Source organism: Erinaceus europaeus, chromosome 2, assembly GCF_950295315.1.
Source record: "Erinaceus europaeus chromosome 2, mEriEur2.1, whole genome shotgun sequence".
In the NCBI taxonomy this organism is placed as follows: Eukaryota; Metazoa; Chordata; class Mammalia; order Eulipotyphla; family Erinaceidae; genus Erinaceus; species Erinaceus europaeus.
The window spans coordinates 264,892-284,800 of NC_080163.1; the positions used below are offsets into that span (position 1 = coordinate 264,892).

A 19,909-nucleotide genomic window follows, 5' to 3' on the forward strand; every position below is an offset into this window, starting at 1 on the left:
CAAAATAGTAAAAAACATTATCTTGTTTAATCTTGGCTGTTATACTCAAGCAGGCAAAAAAGCACAAGGATAGTTAATTTGTCCATCTGTAGTGGAGAACTTGGTAGGAGGCTAAATATATAAACATCAATGAAAATATTTAAAGAAAACAAACCACAGATTTTCCCACATATATTTATTCATGTTCTCTAAATTTTTTATCATATACATAAATATTTTACATTGGATATCTATCAGTGCAAAGATCTTTGGGGGCATACTTTAAAAATTTATAAGCATTTTATTTTAATAAGATCACTTATTTTACACAACAAAGTGCATTACGTGACTTTTTCAACAGAAGCCAGAGACGTAGCAACACCACAGCATTAAAGCTTCCCCCTGTGCTACTTTGACCTGAGCAGCATGCATAGTAAGGCACGCACCATACCTGATGACCTCTTTAACTTCACCTACGAATATCACTTTTAATGAACAGATTTAAGTGCAACCAGGCCACCCACATAACACTGTAGGATGATGCTGAAAAGACAATATCCATTCATCTTGCTTGAGTGCTATGAGGTAGGCGGTATTTACTCTTATATTTGCCCTTGTTGTGTGTTTTCTGGTGCCCGATCAGGTGTGAGCTCTGGGTGAAGGCCTTTCCACATGCGTCACACTTGTAGGGGCGCTCTCCAGTGTGAGTTCTCTGATGTCTGGTGAGATGGGAGCTCTGGCGGAAGGCTTTTCCACATTGCTGACATGAGTAGGGCTTGGCCCCCGTGTGAGTCCTCAGGTGCTGAGAGATGGCTGAGCGATCATTAAAGGTTCTCCCACACTCCTGACATTCAAAAGGCCGCTCACCAGTGTGAATTCTCAGATGTTGTGTGAGGGAAGAGCTCTGAACAAACGCTTTCCCACAACCTTGACACACATAGGGCTTCTCTCCTGTGTGGATTTTCTTATGAACAGAAAAATACCTTGGATTCTGGAAGATTTTACCACATACACTGCAGCGACAAACCTGGCTCCCTTTGTGAATCTTTATGAAGGTCACCTGCTGAGAGTGCTGCAGGCGGGTTTCCCCTGAGCCACTGCTTTCCCGACCTTTCCGCCCAGTTTTGCTCTTCTGGTTAATTTTGGCATATTGACTCTGTGTCACAATTTTGACAGGTGAGACACGCTTACGTGAGTTTTTCCTATGAAGTGCTTTCTGGCGTGAAACATGGCTTCTCTCAGAGGCAGAGTTTGCCTGGGATCTGGGGCGTTCACGTTGCTGTGGTCGAGGGGGGGATTGTTCCTGAGTAAGCTCCACCTCTTTCAGTGCCGTGTCTGAGACTTCTGGGGCCCCAGCCTGTGGGCCATTTCCTGAGTTGGAGGACTCCTCCCTTAAGACTTCTGTGCCCAGGCCAGGTACTTCCTTGGAAGTGCTTGACTCTGGAGTTAACTGTTTGCTTTCCAGTGTAGTCTCCCAACCTGAAAGAAGCCAAAATGTGAGGACACCACAGAGAGAGTATTCAAACAGAGTGCTATCATGGCATAATTAAGGACTGAGAAAGTCGGGCAGGGTGGGGGTTGTCTTTCCCCCATTACAGTCATGCCAACTGAGGAGAAAAAATTCAAAAGTGGTGAAGCAGCAAATAAGGGAGCTCTGGCCTTGGCGACCAATAAATGGGGCCAGGGCTAGAGTTTTCCTGTCACACAGCATCACGGTGAGCATCACATCAGTCCCTCCCTGGACCTGACAGACTCACAAAATGCCCACCCTACAGGGTCCCAGACAGAGGAAAGGACTTGTCAAGGCCAAGCCCATTTTCCCAGACAGCAAGTTAGTGTGTGTGTGTGTGTGTGTTTGTGTGTCCTGCCCAGAGCCAGACTCACCCACAGAGACTAGGTTCCCGAGGGTCTCCAGCATCACGTTGTGATACTCATTCCTTTGAGTTGGATCCAGTAACCTCCACTCCTCCCTGCTGAAGTCGACAGAAACATCCTGGAAAGTCACTGATTCTTGCAATGTCACTGATTCCTGCAATATGACACATTTGGGGCCCAGGAGGGAAGGCACCTTTCTTCAGTCAGACACAGCCAGCTATTGGGATAACCCTACTTGTAGGTTTTACCCATTGACCACTGACTCTGTTCCTGAGAGGTACCATATGTCCTTCTCATAAGGCCAGAGCCTGGGATCCAGGTTAGAAGTGGAGGCCCGATCTCTAACATCCACAAGCAAAGCACATCCACCCACCCTCAAAGGTGTGTCCATGCTTTCCCACACAGGACTGTGTGTACAGTGGACCCCTGGATGAGGAACTCTTATCTCCAGTGCATTTCCTCCCACCACTGGTCAGGGAAGTGGGTCTCCAGAGGGAAGGCAGTGTGCTTCCTGTGCCTGTGTCTGGAAGGCATTCTGCACAGAAGAGGGAAAGCCTGCTTTGTAAGGAATGGTCACATGTCTCCACACAGGCTGGAGAGACTCCCTCCATCACCTCACTGTGAGGCCAGGTCCAGGCAACTGTCAGGACTTGAGAGCCAGTAACTGGACTCCTATGCACAAGCCAGCTGTCAGCCATCAGCAGCAGAAGCTGTCCTGGTCAATGCCACATACACAGTGGGCCTTGTGGCATTTCCTGCACCTCAGAGCAGGCAGGCAGGTCAGTCCTGTGTCCTCCAAGCCCCAGCTCTGGGTGACACTCGCCGAGGCCAACCCCAGCTCTGACACACTCGTCAAAACCTGTAGACATTTCCAAAGAGTTGGACGCCTCTGCTCTAACCAGACTCAGAAATGTCCTCACACCTCTGCCTGCTGCCCTCCCTTCCAAGTGGGTGTGAAGGCTCAGCCCCTCCTCCGTCCTGAGCTTTCTTGACTCCTGCTCCCTGTCCTTCTTGGTCTCCTATGTGCCAAGGTGCTGGAGGGCACAAGCCCTCTCAGGGGAAGCTGTGACCTGAGAAGGAAGGGAGGCATTCTCACTCACCTCAGGGTGAGCCTTCTCTGCACAGGTGGCCGTATCCTTTTCTGCCTCCTTCTCCTGCTGTTGCACTGTGACCTCCAGAGAGCAGGGGGAATCAGAAGGCAGCACTGCTGGGAGGAATCATCAGTATGTGGTCAGCTGGGTGTGGGGCAGACCACCCCACCTCCATTCTCTGCAGCTCCACTCCCTGACATGGCCCTCCCCATCCATATCTAGTGTCAAGACCCTCCACACCTGGAAAATGGGCTGTGTTACTTCCTACCCCCAGTTCCCCAAAGTGCCAGGGTGCTTTGAACACTTTCCCCAGATGCAAGCCTGCTGGACCCCATCCCTGGAGGCCACTGTCTCCCCACTTAGAATCAAGCAAGCAGCTGATGTCATGCCTTCCAGATGCAAAAATAATGGTTGTAGACTCTATGATCTCTTCCTCTTCTCTCCTTCCTGCCAAATTTGGAGACTGTGACTTCCCTGAACACTACCCCACCAACTCTTCACACACACACACACACACACACACACACACACACACACACACACACACCCTGATACCAGCTGAAAACTAGAGTCTGTATTTAATTTTTTTTTTTTTTTTTACTGCAAAAGCGTTCTTACTGGGGCTGGTGAATGTATGACAAAACCACAGCTTTGTCCTCTTCATATTGATAAAACAGAAAGAAATTGAGAAAGATAGGGAAGATATGGATGTCTGAAATTCTGCTTTATCACTGGTGATGCAGGTAGGAACCAGGGGCTTGAAACTGGGGCCATATGTATGGTTATGTGTGTTCAACCAGGAGCAGCATCAATACACAAAGATAGACAAACAGACAGACACACACTCAAACACCCTCCCCCCTCCCAGGAAATGACTGTCCTGCCTGTCCTCAGGGTCCTCCTGACTACAGCATTTCACACCTGCATTTCTTGTGTCCCTACATGGTTCTTTTTTTTTAAAATCTTTTTATATTTATTTTTATTTATTTATTCCCTTTTGTTGCCCTTGTTTTATTGTTGTAGTTATTATTATTATTGTTGTTGTTGTTGGATAGGACAGAGAGAAATGGAGAGAGGGAGGGGAAGACAGAGAGGAGAGAAAGACAGACACCTGCAGACCTGCTTCACTGCCTGTGAAGTGACTCTCCTGCAGGTGGGGAGCCAGGGTTCGAACCGGGATCCTTATGCTTTGCACCACCTGCGCTTAGCCCGCTGCACTACAGCCCGACTCCCCCCTACATGGTTCTTTAACAAGGTTGGGGAATCTTTATTTTGCCAAGGGCCATTTGTAAGCTATACCATTATTATCAACTTGAAATTTATCACTGGCCTACAGTGACAGAGCAATAGTTACACAGAAACTCTCATGCTTAAGACTCTGAATGCCAGGTTCAACCCTCTACACCATAAGTAAAGTGCTCTGGTGAAACCACACACACACACAAACACAAACACCCGTCTGAGTATATAGCTTAAAACTGCCAGAAAGACAGCTTCAGCTGCCCCTCTGTGTAGGGTGATATTCCTGAGGGAAGGACCAATCACTATAAATGGAATTGCTTAGACTGAAAAAATTGTTTTGTAAATGACTAGTTTATGGCCATTGGACATCCTCACCTTCAATCCATGCATTCGCTCAAGGAACATCTGAGGACAAGGGGGACAGCACAGTGGTTCTGTAAAAGATTCTCCTGCCTGAGGCTCTGAGGTCCCAGGTTCAATCCCTGGCACCACCATAAGCCAGAGCTGAGCTGGGCTCTGGGAAAGACAGACAAAGACCAAGCAAATAAAAGCTATGGCTTAGCAGTGCTCTGCTTAAAAACAAGTCACTTTTATTTGACTGGAAAGGGAAAAATTGAGAAGAGTGGGGAGATAGATGGAAATCTGCAATACTGTTCAATGATTCCTAAAGCTTTCTGCTGCAAATGAGGACTGGGTACTTGAACCCGAGTTTGTAAGCACAGTAATGGGTGCTCAACTGGGCTCACTACCACCCAACCCTAAGAAGTGAAGCCTTATATATTGTTAGTACTTTTTTTTTTTTTGCCTCCAGGCTTATAGCTGGGGCTCAGTGCCTGCACTATGAATCCACAGCTCCTGGAGGCCATTTTCCCCCTTTTGTGGCCCTTGTTGTTTATCATTGGCGTAGTTATTGTTGTTATTGCTGTAGTTGTTGTTGGATAGGACAGAGAGAAATTGAGAGAGCGGAATACAGAGAAGGGGAGAGATAAGACACCTGCAGACCTGCTTCATTGCCTGTGAATCGACGACCCTCCTGGTAGAGAGCCGGGTTCTGAAACCGGGATCCTTATGCCAGTCCTTGTGTTTCATACCCTGTGCGCTTATCCTGCTAGGCTACCGCCTGGCCCCCTATTATTACTACTTTTTAGAAAGAGAGAAGTAGAGTACAGAAAATGGCAGCACCAAAGCCTCCTTCAATGTGGTGGGGGCTGGGTTCAAATCTGAGTCTCACACATAGCAAAGTGAGCTGTTCTGCTAGCCAGAAATTCTGTATTACAATTTTTTAAGTGAAAACTTAGATGGCATAATGATTATGCAAAGAGACTCTCATGCCAGAGGCTCCAAAGTCCCAGGTTCAATTAACCGTATCACCATAAACCAGAGCTGAGCAGTGTACAAACCATTCATGTCTCAGCTATTAGACTCAAGTATCAGCTCCCCTACAGCAGAGTAACACTTTACTTCAAAGTAAACATGAAAATCCTCAGGGGCTCCCTTTTTTCATTTAAAAATTTAAAAAATATTTTTATTTATTGTCCATTTTGTTGCCCTTGTTTTACTGTTGTAGTTATTATTGTTGCTGTTATTAATTTTGTCATTGTTAGGACAGAGAGAAATGGAGAGAGAAGACAGAGAGGGAGAGAGAAAGACACCTGCAGACCTGCTTCACTGTCTGTGAAGTGATTCTTCCGCAGGTGGGGAGCCAGGGGCTGGAACTGGTATCCTGATGCCAGTCCTTGTGCTTTGCGCCACATGCGCTTAACCCACTGCACCACCTCCTGACTCCCAGAGGCTCCCTTTTACTATAAACTTCTTCAGCTCTGACTTTTAAAAATGCTGGGTCTAGGGGTTTGCTGGGATTTCCCACCCCTTGTGGCAAACTTTGTTTTCTCCCTCCCCTTTTCTGTTGCCCTTGTTTTATTGTTATTGTGGTTATTATTATTGATGTCATTATTGTTGGATACGACAGAGAGAAGTCGAGAGGAGGAGTAGACAGCTGGGAGAGAAAGGTAGACACCTGCGGACCTCCTTCACCGCTCATGAAGTGACACCCCCTGCAGGTGGGGAGCCAAGGGCTTGAACCAGGATCCTTACACCAGTCTTTATGCTTCACGCCATGTGTGCTTAACTCACTGCACTATCGCTGACTCCCCCCCATTGAGGAAGACAGACAGAAGAGAGACAGCTTGGTGCTATGTGGTGGCCAGGATGGTACTGCTAGGTCCAAAAGCATGGAAGAACTGCATCCAAATGTGAGCTGTCTCTTAACAAGGACTTTTTCCCCCCTTTATGGTGGTGCTAGGGATTGAACCTGGGAGCTCAGAGTTTCAGGCACGAGTCTTTTTCCATAACCATTGTAACATCGTCCTGATCCTTTGACAGTGACTCTAATTTTAGTATGATGTAACATGGTTGCTCCCATTCCATGAGACCCTTCCTGCTTGATGTGTCCTTCTTTGCACAGCCTTACTGCTCCCCCCAACCCCTTTACATAGATTTCACAAGTAGAGTTTAACAGAAGAGAGTGAGAGAACAGTCCAAGTATTGCCCTCGCACATGCATTACCGGGGTCTCACTGGGGCCTGTCCTGAGGGTCATGCTCTGTGCAGCAACCTCTCACCTCCTGCTCAAGTCCCACTCCTCATTGCAGCTTGACCTCATGGGTCCCCATCACCCTCCACTTTTCCCCACCCCACCAATGTCACATTTCCATTTCTAGGCTGCACCTCTCTGCTAAAGCAGACACTTGTTGAATAAGCACCCAATCATCCAATCAGCCTCCAAGGGCTTCCTTGGTTGGGGTCTATGTCTCCCCAACTTTCTGAGAAGTGTGAGTTCTTCCTCCTCTTCCCCAGATGTGATCACAAGAAGCTCCAGTTCTCCCACCACACTCACCTTCCTCCTCAGATATCCAGATTATGTCATCTATGAGGGCTAGTGCCTGGTGACAGTTCTCTGGTTGCTGTGACTGCACCCATACCTGCAGCTTCTCAGGAAGCACACCCAGGAACTGCTCCAGCACCAGCAGCTCTAGGATCTGCTCCTTGGAGTGGGCTTCGGGCCGCAGCCACTGACAGCACAGCTCCCGCAGGCGAGCCAGGGCCTCCCGGGGCCCTGGAGCCTCCTTAAAATGGAATGTCCGGAATTTCTGGTGGGCAGTGTTGGGGTCAACTTGGTAACTGTCGAGCTGCGGAGTGGGCTCCCTGAGGATGTCTGGGCTCAGACCCTCGCCTTCAGCATAGAGGGCTCGGATCTGGGCATTCCGGGAACAAGCCAGCTCCTTGTTCAGTGTGAGGACTTCAACAACCTGGATCTTTGCCTGGGGGTTCAACTGCATCCGAGCAGAATCTAAGGTCAAAGCAGAGCAAGACAGATAACCAACAAGCATGTGAACAGATGCTCAATACCACCTGCCAGCAGAAAATGCACCAATCACTAGGTAGCATGGAAATGAACACCAACAACTAGCCGTCTGGAAATACACCAATACCATGATAGGATGATTCATCAGTGATGAGTAACAAGTGTAGATGTGAACGTAGGAAAACTGAAATGCTGGTGGGAAGATGGAATGGTGCACCAATGCAGAAACATTCCTTTAAAAAGAAAAAAAAAAAACCTAGTGTGGTTTAAGTGCAGTGGATAAGGCATTGGCCTCTCAAGCATGAGGTCCTCAGTTCATTCCCTGGCGGCACATGTACCAGTGTGACTTTTGGTTCTTTCTCTCTCTCCTACTATCTTTCTCATTAATAAGTAAATATAAACATAAAAAAAGTATAATTATTTACACAAAGAGAAATTGAGAGTGAAGGGGTAGAAACGGAGAGACAGACACCTACGACACTGCTTCACTACTTGTAGAGCATCCCCAGCAGGTGAGGACCTGGGGCTTGAACCTAGATCCTTGCACATGTTGACATGTGCACCATCAGGCCCTAAAAAAACATTTCTAGAACTCCTCAAAAGCTTAAACAGAGTTACATTGTGACTGCTAACTATCCATAAAAACTTGAAGAATATTCCTGTCAATCAAATACTTATAACAATCAAAAAAGGTAAACAACTCAATATCCATAAAATTCACCCCCACACAATAAAATTTTATATAAAAAATGAAGGAAGGGCAGATACATATTACAACACAGATGAATCTACATTATGCTAAGTGAACAAGATTAGATGCAAAAAAAAAAAATCGCTCGCATATTACATGGACCCATTAAAAAATACTTACACACTACACACTACAGCATCTCTTCTGTTGTGCTGAGGCTGGAACCTGTGTTCCATGTGTTTGGCAAGGTCTATATCTACCCGTGAGCTCTCTCTATCCAACATTTCTTCCATTTATAGTTAAACTATTATATTAAGGCATACTTTATTTACTTCATAACATACACACTACTCAGCTTTGGTTGATGATGGTGCTGGGGATTAAACCTGGGACTTGAGAAACTCAGGCATGAAGGTTCTTTTGCATATCATTATACTATCTGCCCTGCCCCATTCTTTTACTTAGAGTAGAAACAGCTCAGCATTGCTTCATCATCTGTGGAACTCCAGCCAGGGTTATCTCAGGTTGCCCCTTATAGATTATTTGTTTGTTTTGTTTCACCTTTCCTATGGTCTCTCATTGTACCTTATTAAAACAAATAAACCTTAAGGGGGGAAAGGATGAATTTTCCTTTATTATCTCTTACTTACAGCTGGTGGTGTTTCAAGTTTTTTCTAGTTTCTTCAAATCAACAGTTCCTCCAACTAGAGATTCACTGTTAGCAACTTGGGATACAACTAAAAAACTATAACAAGTTTAAATCTACTCTAACCCATATTTTATAGCACTATAGAACAGATAAAGAATGGAATTTTTGTAGCCTGGGAGGTGGTGCAGCAGTTAAAGCACTAGACCCTCAAGCACAAAGTCCAGAGTTTAATCCCAATTTAATCAGTGAGATGCTTTAGTGGCTCTTTCTTCCTTCTCCCTTACTAATAAGTACATCTTGCTGGGGAGACTTCATAATGGCCCTGGCAAAAGACTATCATGCCTGAGGCACCAAAGGTCCCAGGCTCAATCACCAGCAGCACTATAAACCAGAGTTGATTGAGCAAGTACTCTGGGCAGAAAAAAAAAATCGTAAAACAAAAAAAAAGTGTTTTTTTTTTCAGATGGCATATCAGGTTGAGCCTATAATATATGTACAAGGACCTGGGTTTGAGCCCCCAGGGAAGCTCCACTCTATCTCCACCCCCTCCCCCCCTTTATTTTTACCAGAGCACTGCTCAGCTCTGGTTTATGATGGTGCAGGGGATTGAACCTGAGACTTCAGAGCCTCATACATGAGTCTCTTTGCATAACCATTATGCTAACTACCCCCAACCCACAATATATCTCTGTTCTAAGGGGGTGGTAAAGGCTGCCAGAAGCAATGGATTGATTCACAGTTCAGGCACAGTGCCCTAATGCCTAACTAATAACCCTGACGGTAATCTAAAAAAAAAAAAAAAGACAGCTTTTTCTTTCTTTTTTTTAACCAGAGCCTCAGCTCTTGATTATGACAATACTAGGTAGTGAACACAAGACATCAGTTATTAGACAATTTTGCATAATCACTGTGCTATTTCCCTGGCCCTGGGAAGAACCTGTTCTTCTCCCAGTCCCTCCCCCACCCCAATATATATTTTTTATTTTTTATTTATTTTTTTGCTCCCCCAGGGTTATTGCTCCTGGATGTCATTTTTTTCCCTTTTGTTGTCCTTGTTGTTTTACTGTTGTTGTGGTCATTATTATTACTGTTATTGATGTCATTGTTGGATAGAATACAGAGAAATGGAGAAAGGAGGGGGAAGAAAGAGAGGGGAGAGAAAGATAGACACCTGCAGACCTGCTTCACCGCCTGTGAAGTGACCATCCTGTAGGCGGGGAGCCAGGGGCTTGAATTGAGATCCTTACACTGGTCTTTGTGCTTTGTGCCATGTGCGCTTAATCAATATTTAATTTTAATGTGAAACAGAGCAAGACAAAGATACAGACTAAGAGACCAGGGTAATGTTCAGCTCTGGATTAGGGTAGTACTGGGTATTGAACCTGGGATCTCAGAGTTTCCGATATGAAAGTCTTTTTGCAGAACCACTATGTTATCTTCTCAGCCCCAGATATGATCAGTTTTATGTAGTTTAATTTTTCTATGATTTATCTACTATAAACATAGTAATAAACTTTTGAGGTTTTTTTTTTTGCCTCCAGGGTTACTGCTGGGGCTCAGTGCCTACACTACGAATCCTCTGCTCCCCCATATATTTCCCATTGTTGTTGTTGGATAGGACAAAGAGAAATTGAAAGAGGGGAAGACAGAGGGGAGAGAAAGACACTTGCAGACCTGCCTCACTGTATGCGAAGAAAAACCAGGGAGCCAGGTTCTTGAACTGGGATCCTTGTGCTTTGCAGTATGTATGCTTAACCCAGTGAATACTGCCCAGCCCCCAGAAGGAAAGTTTTTATGTGTATTATTCAATATGGTTCTCTCCAGTATAGTCTTTAAAATAAATTAATAAATGAGTGACTTGTTTGCAATGACTAAATACAGGGTCTTTTCTCATATGAGTCCTCTGAAGCTGCACACAATGAGGACTCCTACTGAAGAGTGTCTTATCAGTGGGCTGTGAGATACATGTAGTTTTCCCAAGTCTGACTATGCTGGCACTCCCGTTAGTGGATCCAGCCAGCAGATAAGTCACCGACCCTCCCTCTCTGGCTCTAAGGGGCCCAGAGATCAGGAAAGAGGCATGGGGAGTATTCTGGAACACTCATTTATTTGAAGGTGGGTTTGGGTTTATATAGAAAGTTAAACAAAGAACAAAATACGTCAGAAATTACAGGTTTCTTAAAGGTCAGCTTGCGCCTATGATAGGGGGCTGGTATGACAAGAGTTGATGCGATACATAAAGGTCAAAACAATTAGTCTCCTGATGCAGGTATTTTAATTATCCAAAGGCATTTGAGAGAAGCATAGGGATTAAACCAGTAAGGTGAGATAGAGAAAGAAAAACAAGGCTTGATGTAAATTAAGGACATCAAAGAGCACAAGGAAGTAAGATTTGGGGGCTTTTCACTGTCTGGTGTTAGGGGTGTGTGATAGGGTGTGTTCTCCTTTGTGATCAAAAGGTGAAGTGGATGTGGGAACTTTGAATGAATGAACCTTAAACCAAGCAACCACTTGGCCTGTCAGCAGGGGGAACTAGGTGTGAGAGGTGTGTAGGATTTCTGTGAGCTTGAGATACTAACAAGGAGAAACTGAGTCTGGGAGACTTTTCCCTCTTGGCTCACCTCTATAAGGAGAGAGGCTAACAAGTGAGGTGTCTTTCCAGACCCCCATCCGAGGATGGGGGGAGCTTCCCTAAGCTCTACCAAGCTTTCACATAGTCCCACATGACTATATCTTATGGAGCTGTCCTGCATGACTTTCAGTTCATTCTAAGTGTATAATATAGTGCACAACACATCTGGGTACTTCCACTACTATTTGTGAAGTGAAAGAAATTACCTCTAATGGGGGAGACCAGTTAGGCACTTGTTATCTCAGGCAGAGCCTACAAGTGTCTGTTCTCAAAATCTTCTTTGTATGTGGTCTCTCACCCCCAGGTACTGCTCCTGAATCTCATGTCACCTGTCCACCTGTTCTCCTGAGATATCCTTAAACTAAAATGTTTAGTGAAGGTGGGGATAGATAGCATAATGATTATGCAAAGAGTCTCTTGCTTGAGGCTCCAAAGTCCCAAGTTCAAAACCTTCACCCTCTACCCACCATAAGCCAGACTTGATCGATACTCTGATTAAAAAAAAAAAACTACAACAATAAAAAACAAGGGCAACAAAAAGGAATAAATAAAAAAATACTAATTTTTTTTAATGCAGTAGGTATAGCACTGTGGCATTTATTAAAAAAAATCAAAAGAGCAGAAGTAAGTCTGAATATGGGAAAAGCACAGGAATTTAGTCACTGGTAAATGGTATAGCCAGTAGTGCTGAAAAGAAGGGTTGCAACACAAACATATATACATACATAAACACCAGAAAAACATAATGGTTAAGAACAATCCTGGAATATATAACTGTATTCGTACAACTTGTTAATATATGATATGAAGTCTAACATAATACTAGGGACAGATATAAGGGGGAAAACAGTACCTGAAATCACAGAATTACTTCATGAAAATTAAACACAAAAGATAAAATTGATCTAAATGGTCTACAGACCAAACAACAAAACCAACACACAAACACATAACCATTTAACCAAACAAACAAAACAATGGGGTGGGATAGGAGGTGGTGTAGCAAATTAAGTGTTTGACTCTCAAGCATGAAGTCCTGAGATGGATCCCTGGCAATGCGTGTGCCAGTGTTGCTCTGGTTTAATCTCTCTCACTAATAAACTTAAAAAATGGAGGGTGGGGGACTTGGTGATAGCTAGTGTGCTAGGTTCATCACACATAATGCAATGTGCAAGGACTGGTGCAAGGATCCTGAGTTAAGCCACAGGCTCCCCACCTGCAGGGGGGTCACTTTGCAAGTGGTAAAGCAGGTGTCTTTCTCTCTCTCCATCTTCCCCTCCTCTCTTAATTTCTCTCTGTACTGCCCAGCAACAACAGAAAAAAAATGACTGCCAGGAACAACAATGAAAAAAAAAAAAGACAGCCAGGAGCAGTGGATTCATAGTGTAACTACCGAGTTTTAGCAATAACCCTGGAAAATAAAAAAAAAAGAGGGTGGGTGGGGTAGACAGCATAATGGTTATGCAAAAAGATCCTCTTGCCTGAGGCTCTGAAGGCCCAGGTTCAATACTCTGTACCACAATAAGCTAGAGCTGACCAGTGCTCAGGGGAGGAAAAAAAAAAAAAAGAGGAATATGAATTCATTAATATACACATGGTTCATAAACCTAAGGAAATATGTGCAATTGTGTAAGGGAAATGTGAACAGAACTGCACCTACTATCTTTTTATAGCAACTGTGCAAAATGTCTTACATATAGTCTTGGTAATAAATGGGATGGGACCCATCAACCACTTAGATGGCTAGCAGTATTTTATAAGCTTTTGATGAAATTTTGACAGCTTACACTGGTTAAACTAAAGTTCCAAATCTAGAAATCCTACCAACAAAAGACCCAAGTTGAATATAAAGGGAAAACAAGCATGCAAGGAAGTACATTGTCACAAACTAAATGTCCACCAAGAGGAAAAATTAAATGTGAATTACACTGTAACTATTCTGCAAATCTTCACAATACCTGAGACAAACGTGTGTATGTATAAACATCTATGGAAGTGGACACAGATACACACATATACACAGTAGACACAGATACACAACAGTCAATGTTGATTCTAAGTGTGAAGGCAGGATCTTGGGCAACTACTCAATGTGTCAGAATACAGTACTTGGGGTTGGAGGAGATAGCAAAATGGTTATGCAAAGAGACTCTCATGCCTGAGGCTCCAAAATCCCATGTTCAATCCCTCACACTACTAGAAGCCAGAGCTGAGCAGTGCTCTAGGAAAAAAAAAAAAAAAAAAAACAGTACTTATTGTGGCAACAGATGTCTCAAGTTCAAACCCTGGTAGTATTGTAATCTAGATAAGCATTGGTGTTTCTCTTTCTCTCATCAATTAAATTTTAACAAGTCTAACTATGAACTCTATAAAACAAAGCAAAAACAGGGGACCAGGCAGTGGAACAGAGTACAAGGACCAGGTACATGGCACTGACCCCCACCTGCAGAGGGATGTTTCACAAGTGGAGAAACAGCACTGCAAGTGTCTCTTTTCCTGTCCTCTCTGCTCCATCTTCCCTCTCAATTTTTGTCTCTATTAAATAATAATAATAAATTTAAAAAAATATATATAGCAGGCCAGGGTAACAGCTAGAGCACTGTGCTTGAGAATGAGATTCTAAGTTCAATCCTTCTCACTTCATGTGCCAGGGCAATACTCTGGGCCCTGCCATTGCCCCATATAAGTTGAAAGAGAAAAAGGAAAAACAGAAGAACAGGAGAATGAGTTCAGAGAAGGGAGTCCTACTGTCCAGCTACCACCAACACAGGTCCACATTAAAGCCAACAGAGCTCTGGAGTCTCGGGCCAGAGCCAAATGAGAAGTGGGACTCAGCATGTCATGTTAGTCCCAGCATCCCACCTGGGGCTGCCCTGTTCACCTTCTTTCCAGAGACCCAAGCTCCCCATGAACCAGTGAACCCCTCTCCCTACCAGGACTCCTCCGTGCCTGCTTCTCACCTGCAGACTTGTCTTCAATTCCTCTCTCCACAGACCAGAGCTCTTCGGCCTCCTCCAACTGAGACACCACATCTGGCTTGGAAAGCTGGTGTTCTGCCCGAGGGGAAGAGACAGAGCTGGGCATCTATGTTCAGCAGAGAGTGTTTCCCTGCCGACACACATGCTGACCCTGCAATCTCCCCTGCGAGCGTGCAGCTGCCCGTCCAGAGCAGTGATTCAAACCCTACTCATTCAGAGGTGGAACAGATCAGGGTCTCTGGTAATATTCTTGAGGTGTCTGCCAATGACATTTATGGACCCTGGAGTTCTTGCTACAAAGGCAATCGACACCTACGACTACTGCAGGTAAAAGCAGCATTAACAGGCATCCAAGGAGAACCTTTAGAGGTCATCTGTGAAGATGCTGTTCTCAGGGCCAGCAGAATAGCTCACTTGGATACTGTGCTGGTTTCCCATGCACTCGACCCAGGTTTGAGTCTGGCCTGCACATTCAAGGAGGCAGTGGTGCTGTGGTTTCTGTTACTGACTGCCTTTCCTGAAAAACAAATGACCACCCTTTTCCTCTGGGTAGAAAGCCCTCTCTGCCAGAGTCCCAGAACACACCACTCTCATCCCTGCTTCCTGACCCAAGGAAACACATTTCACAGGCACATCTATGCAGAAGGCACACATCTGTACAGACAATAAGTCTGTCTTACCCACGGAGACCAGGTTCCTGTAGTTCTCCAGGATCACCTCCCTGTACAGGCACTTCTGTTCAAGGCTCAGCTTTTCCCACTCTTCTGGGGTAAAAATCAAGGTCACGTCTTCAAAGGTCACTGGATCCTAAAAACCAGATTCTTGTTCATTAGGGTCTGTGACCACCCTTGATGACAGGTGGGGTGAGACTTGATGGTGGACACTCAGATGTAACACCTTAGTGTCTCAACATATCCCTGCCCTTGTCTGAAAACCTGGCTCCTAATCATGTCATCTGTCTCCACCTTGTACCTGTGCACTCTAAACAGGAACCTGCCTGATCATTAGCACTGGGATCACTATTACTGTCTGTTGTATGTTTTACATTGGGTAGTTCTTCCCCGCCAAGAGAATTGCATCAGTCCTGTTAATTTCGCGGGCCTGCTTGGCCCCGCCCCAAGGAACCCCGAGAGAGGGTTCCTGAGTCCGAGAGTTCCTGAGTTCCTGAGTTGGAGAGTTTGAGAGTTACAGAGTAAGAGAGAGTTCCACAGTGGAAGAGTTTCAGAGGGTTCCCCAGTACGAGAGTTCCAGAGTGCCAGAGTTCGAGAGTAAGAGAGAGTGCTTGCGCCGCCGCAAAGAGACAGCAGAGTTCTGTTTGGTGATTAGTTTGTCTTAGTTTATGAATCGTTCCTGAATAAAGAAATACAGCTGCCCTGCCCAGCCGTTGTCTCCGCGTCTGTTACCCGCCGTGAAGCTAGACCCGCCCGGCAAGAGCCTTCCGAATTTTAACAACAAATGGCGCCCAACGTGGGGCTGACCTGCACATCTCTCAGATAAGTAAAGACAATTTGGCTACCTACGCACTATGGCCTTCTCTTCTGCTTGTGAAGAGATCTCCAAAGGCCTCTGCTCTTTCTTCACAAGACTGTTCTGCTGTTTCTGGAACATTTATGTCTGGACCACTCTGGTTTCCACTCGCTCGGGCGAACTCAGAACAGCCAGTGGGAAGAGCCAGCGGGCGGGAGGCGAGGCACGGAGCTGCTGTTTCCACCTGGTTAAACAGCCAGCCAGCCGGCTGCACCCAGACAACCCCGCACACCGCGCCCGCTGCCCCGCAGCCCGCAGGAGGCCAATGCCAGCACACAAGAGCCCCGAGAGCCCGACGAAAGCACACAAGAGCCCCTGGAGCCCGAAGCCAACACGTAAGAGCCCGAGGCCAACACGCAAGAGCCCGAGGACAGCCCACAGGAGCCGGCTCTCCACCGCGTGGCGCAGGGCACTGGACGCGTGATCCCTCCACGCTGCTCGGCCACTGCAAACAGGGCAGCAGACATGGCAGGGCTATGGGGCAGGGCCGCGGCGGCCTAACATGGCCGCGGCGGCCTATCATGGCCGCCACCCCTGGGCACCTATGCCCACGCCTTCTGCAAAACTGGCCTGCCTGCCTTCTTTCTATGAATTTTGGAACCATCCCGGGCCTCCCGGACCCCCGGGCTCCCTGCCGAAACTGGGCACACGAGATCTCCAGCTGCCGGTCCGGTCTGAAGGCAGACAAGCTGGAGTACGCAGAGATTTGTGCAGAGATCGCAACCTGCAATTCCTAAAAGTGAAGCTGCGCGGGAAGCCACCTCCGGATGGTGAAACCCCCCCCCCCCCCCGCAACAACTAAGACAGTATAGATTTAAATTTGTGTTTAAAATGACATGGCTTCGTAACAAAGGTTTCTCTCCTTGTGTATTAATGACCATGTTTATGTGTAGGTTTAAAGTTTGGTAAACAGTAGCTTTAAGGCTAAATTCTTACTAGTCAAAGTTAAATGAAAAAGGTTTTCAATATAATTCTCATAAAGATAAAATTAACTTACATTTAAAGTCTAAGGTAAAAATTAGTTAACAATCAATATATTTTAACTAAGTTAGTCTAAACAAAAGGTTAAATAGACTTGTTGATATATAAAACTCTCCATTACCTTCTCTATTAGAAATGGTAGATCGCACAATGGCTATGCTAATTATTCTCATGCCTGAGGTTTCCTCTCCTGACCACAACTAGGGTGTGTCTCCATCTTGAATGGGTGTAACAAAAGGTTAAAAGACGTTGTTGATATGTAAAAGTCTCAAATTCCTTCTCTATTAAAAATGTTGGATCGTGCAGTAGATATGCTAATAACAAGTTTTGTTTCATAGTAAGTAAATTGCAGCCAGCTGCCTTTGGGACTCTAGGCCATTCCCCGCCCCCATGCAAATGCCTGTCGAGGCAAGTAGCCCCCCAGAGGCAAGAAATGTTTTTTTTTAAGCTGATAAAGTTTAGTTTGTGCCAGTTTCTTTTTTAAAAAAAAAATGCCTGTACGATATATGTTTCTGTTCACCCCACACCCTTGATACTATAGTCATTTAGTTAAAAAGAAATGGGGGAACTGTTGTATGCTTTACATTGGGTAGTTCTTCCCCGCCAAGAGAATTGCATCAGTCCTGTTAATTTCGCGGGCCTGCTTGGTCCCGCCCCAAGGAACCCCGAGAGAGGGTTCCTGAGTCCGAGAGTTCCTGAGTTCCTGAGTTGGAGAGTTTGAGAGTTACAGAGTAAGAGAGAGTTCCACAGTGGAAGAGTTTCAGAGGGTTCCCCAGTACGAGAGTTCCAGAGTGCCAGAGTTCGAGGGTTCCTGAGTTCGAGAGTAAGAGAGAGAGTGCTTGCGCCGCCGCAAAGAGACAGCAGAGTTCTGTTTGGTGATTAGTTTGTCTTAGTTTATGAATCGTTGTTCCTGAATAAAGAAATACAGCTGCCCTGCCCAGCCGTTGTCTCCGCGTCTCTGTTACCCGCCGTGAAGCTAGACCCGCCAGGCAAGAGCCGTCCGAACTTTAACAACAACTGTCACTGTCACTGCCTCCTCCTCCTTCAGCATCAATTCAGAGGGAGACAGCTCACCCAGGTGAGGATGGGAGTGGGACCAGGATCAGGGTTGAGTGCTAGCCACCAGCTCCAGGCACCCAGCGGTGGGGTCAAGTTGTGGTGTCTGTCTTTTACGCTGTTTCTGACTTCTATGGAAATACATCTGCCAAACGGGGGTAATACACCTGCCGAGGTGGGGGGGGGGTAATACACCTGCCGAGTTGGGGAATAACACCTGCTGAAGTGGGGGGGTAATACATATGCCGAGGTGGGGGGGTAACACACCTGTCGAGGTGGAGGGTAATATACCTGCCAAGGTGGGGGGGTAACACACCTGCCGAGGAGGGGGAGGAACACATCTGCCGAGGTGGAGGGTAATACACCTGCCGAGGTGGGGGGGTAACACACACCTGCCTTGGTGGGGGGGGATACAGGATATACCATGGCGGGGGCTACAGAGCCACCGTACGCACAGGACCCCCACGTGCCTCCCCTAACAGGACTTACCCACAGTGACCCCAGAAACCATGAGCCCCCTGCGGCCACGGTGACCCCACAGTGACCCCAAAAGCCGTGACCCCGCAGTCACGGTGACCCCACAGTGACCCCAAATGCCGTGACCTCAGAAATCGTGACCCCGCAGCCACGGTGACCCCAGAAACCGTGACCCCGCAGCTAGGGTGACCCCACAGTGACCCCGGAAACCATGACCCCCGCAGCCACGGTGACCCCACAGTGACCCCAGAAACCGTGACCCCGCAGCCACGGTGACCCCACAGTGACCCCAGAAACCGTGACCCCGCAGCCACGGTGACCCCAGAAACCGTGACCCCGCAGCTAGGGTGACCCCACAGTGACCCCGGAAACCATGACCCCCGCAGCCACGGTGACCCCACAGTGACCCCAGAAACCGTGACCCCGCAGCCACGGTGACCCCACAGTGACCCCAGAAACCGTGACCCCGCAGCCACGGTGACCTCACAGTGACCCCACAGGGACCCACGCAGCCATGGCGGCTCCCCCTCCCGGGGGCTCGGACCCGGCTCCAGCAGCGGCGCCGACGCCTCTACTCACACGGACCCAAGAGCTCCGAGGTGCGGCCGCCATGCTGCGTGTCCGGGGTTCGAGTCCGGGGATGGGTTTGTGCCGAGCGTCGCCCTCACGCCGGGAGCCGACTAGGCGCGTCCCGGGCTCCTCCTCCCCGGAGGCGGCAGGGCGCAGGGGCGCGACGGCGGGGCACCGGGGCGCGGCGCTCCCACCCGTCGGCTCCGGGGCGCCCCCGCCGCCGCCCCCTCACCGGAGCCGCCACGACGGAGTCCCGCGGCGACGGCCCAGTGCGTCAGCCGCGCGGACTACAACTCCCAGAACGCCCCGCGCGGCCCGGGCGCCGGCGGCCATCTTGGCGGCCCCGTGCGGGCGGGCGCAGACGCAGCCCCGGCGCTGCCCGCCGCCTCAGACGCCTCTCCCGAAGCCGGACTGCGTGTGTGGCGACGCAGGCCTGGAGAGACGTTGGCTGCCTCCGGGGAGCCGCGGGAGGCCATAACCGGAAGGCGAGGGATCTCTAAGGAGGCGGACGGCCAGAAGCTTGGGTGTGACGAGCATCTCCGGCGCTGACCGGAAGTGCGGGCGGGACCAAAGACTTCCGCAGGCCTGCGACTGGGACGCGACCGGAAGTGGGGGGACCAAAGACCCTCTGTCCCGCGACCGGAAGTGTGGGGGGGACTAAAAACCCTCAGCCCAGCGACTGGGGCACGACCGGAAGTGCGGATGGGACTAAAGACTTCCGCAGCCCGGTGACGGGACGCGACCGGAAGTGAGGGTGGGACTAAAGACCCGCAGCCCCGCGACTGGGACGCGACCGGA

General features: G+C 47.6%; 1 protein-coding gene across 3 annotated transcripts; it reads right to left on the reverse strand.

Moving 5' to 3' along the window:
* Positions 1-175: 175 nt before the first annotated feature.
* On the reverse strand, positions 176-19,241 carry LOC103127024 (neurotrophin receptor-interacting factor homolog). Of its 3 annotated transcripts, none has more exons than XM_060172520.1 (7): positions 19,121-19,241; positions 15,181-15,307; positions 14,483-14,575; positions 7,083-7,535; positions 2,955-3,058; positions 1,864-2,008; positions 176-1,458 (listed from the first exon to the last, which is right to left on the reverse strand). In XM_060172520.1, the coding sequence occupies exons 1-7, from the start codon at positions 19,151-19,153 to the stop codon at positions 542-544; spliced, it is 1,872 nt and encodes a 623-aa protein (XP_060028503.1). In that variant the 5' UTR covers positions 19,154-19,241; the 3' UTR covers positions 176-541. The 3 variants fall into 3 exon arrangements, with proteins under 3 accessions (XP_060028503.1, XP_060028499.1, XP_060028510.1); XM_060172516.1 differs by having other exon boundaries at positions 2,955-3,061; XM_060172527.1 differs by having other exon boundaries at positions 2,955-3,061; positions 19,127-19,231.
* Between the last annotated feature and the right edge of the window lie 668 nt (positions 19,242-19,909).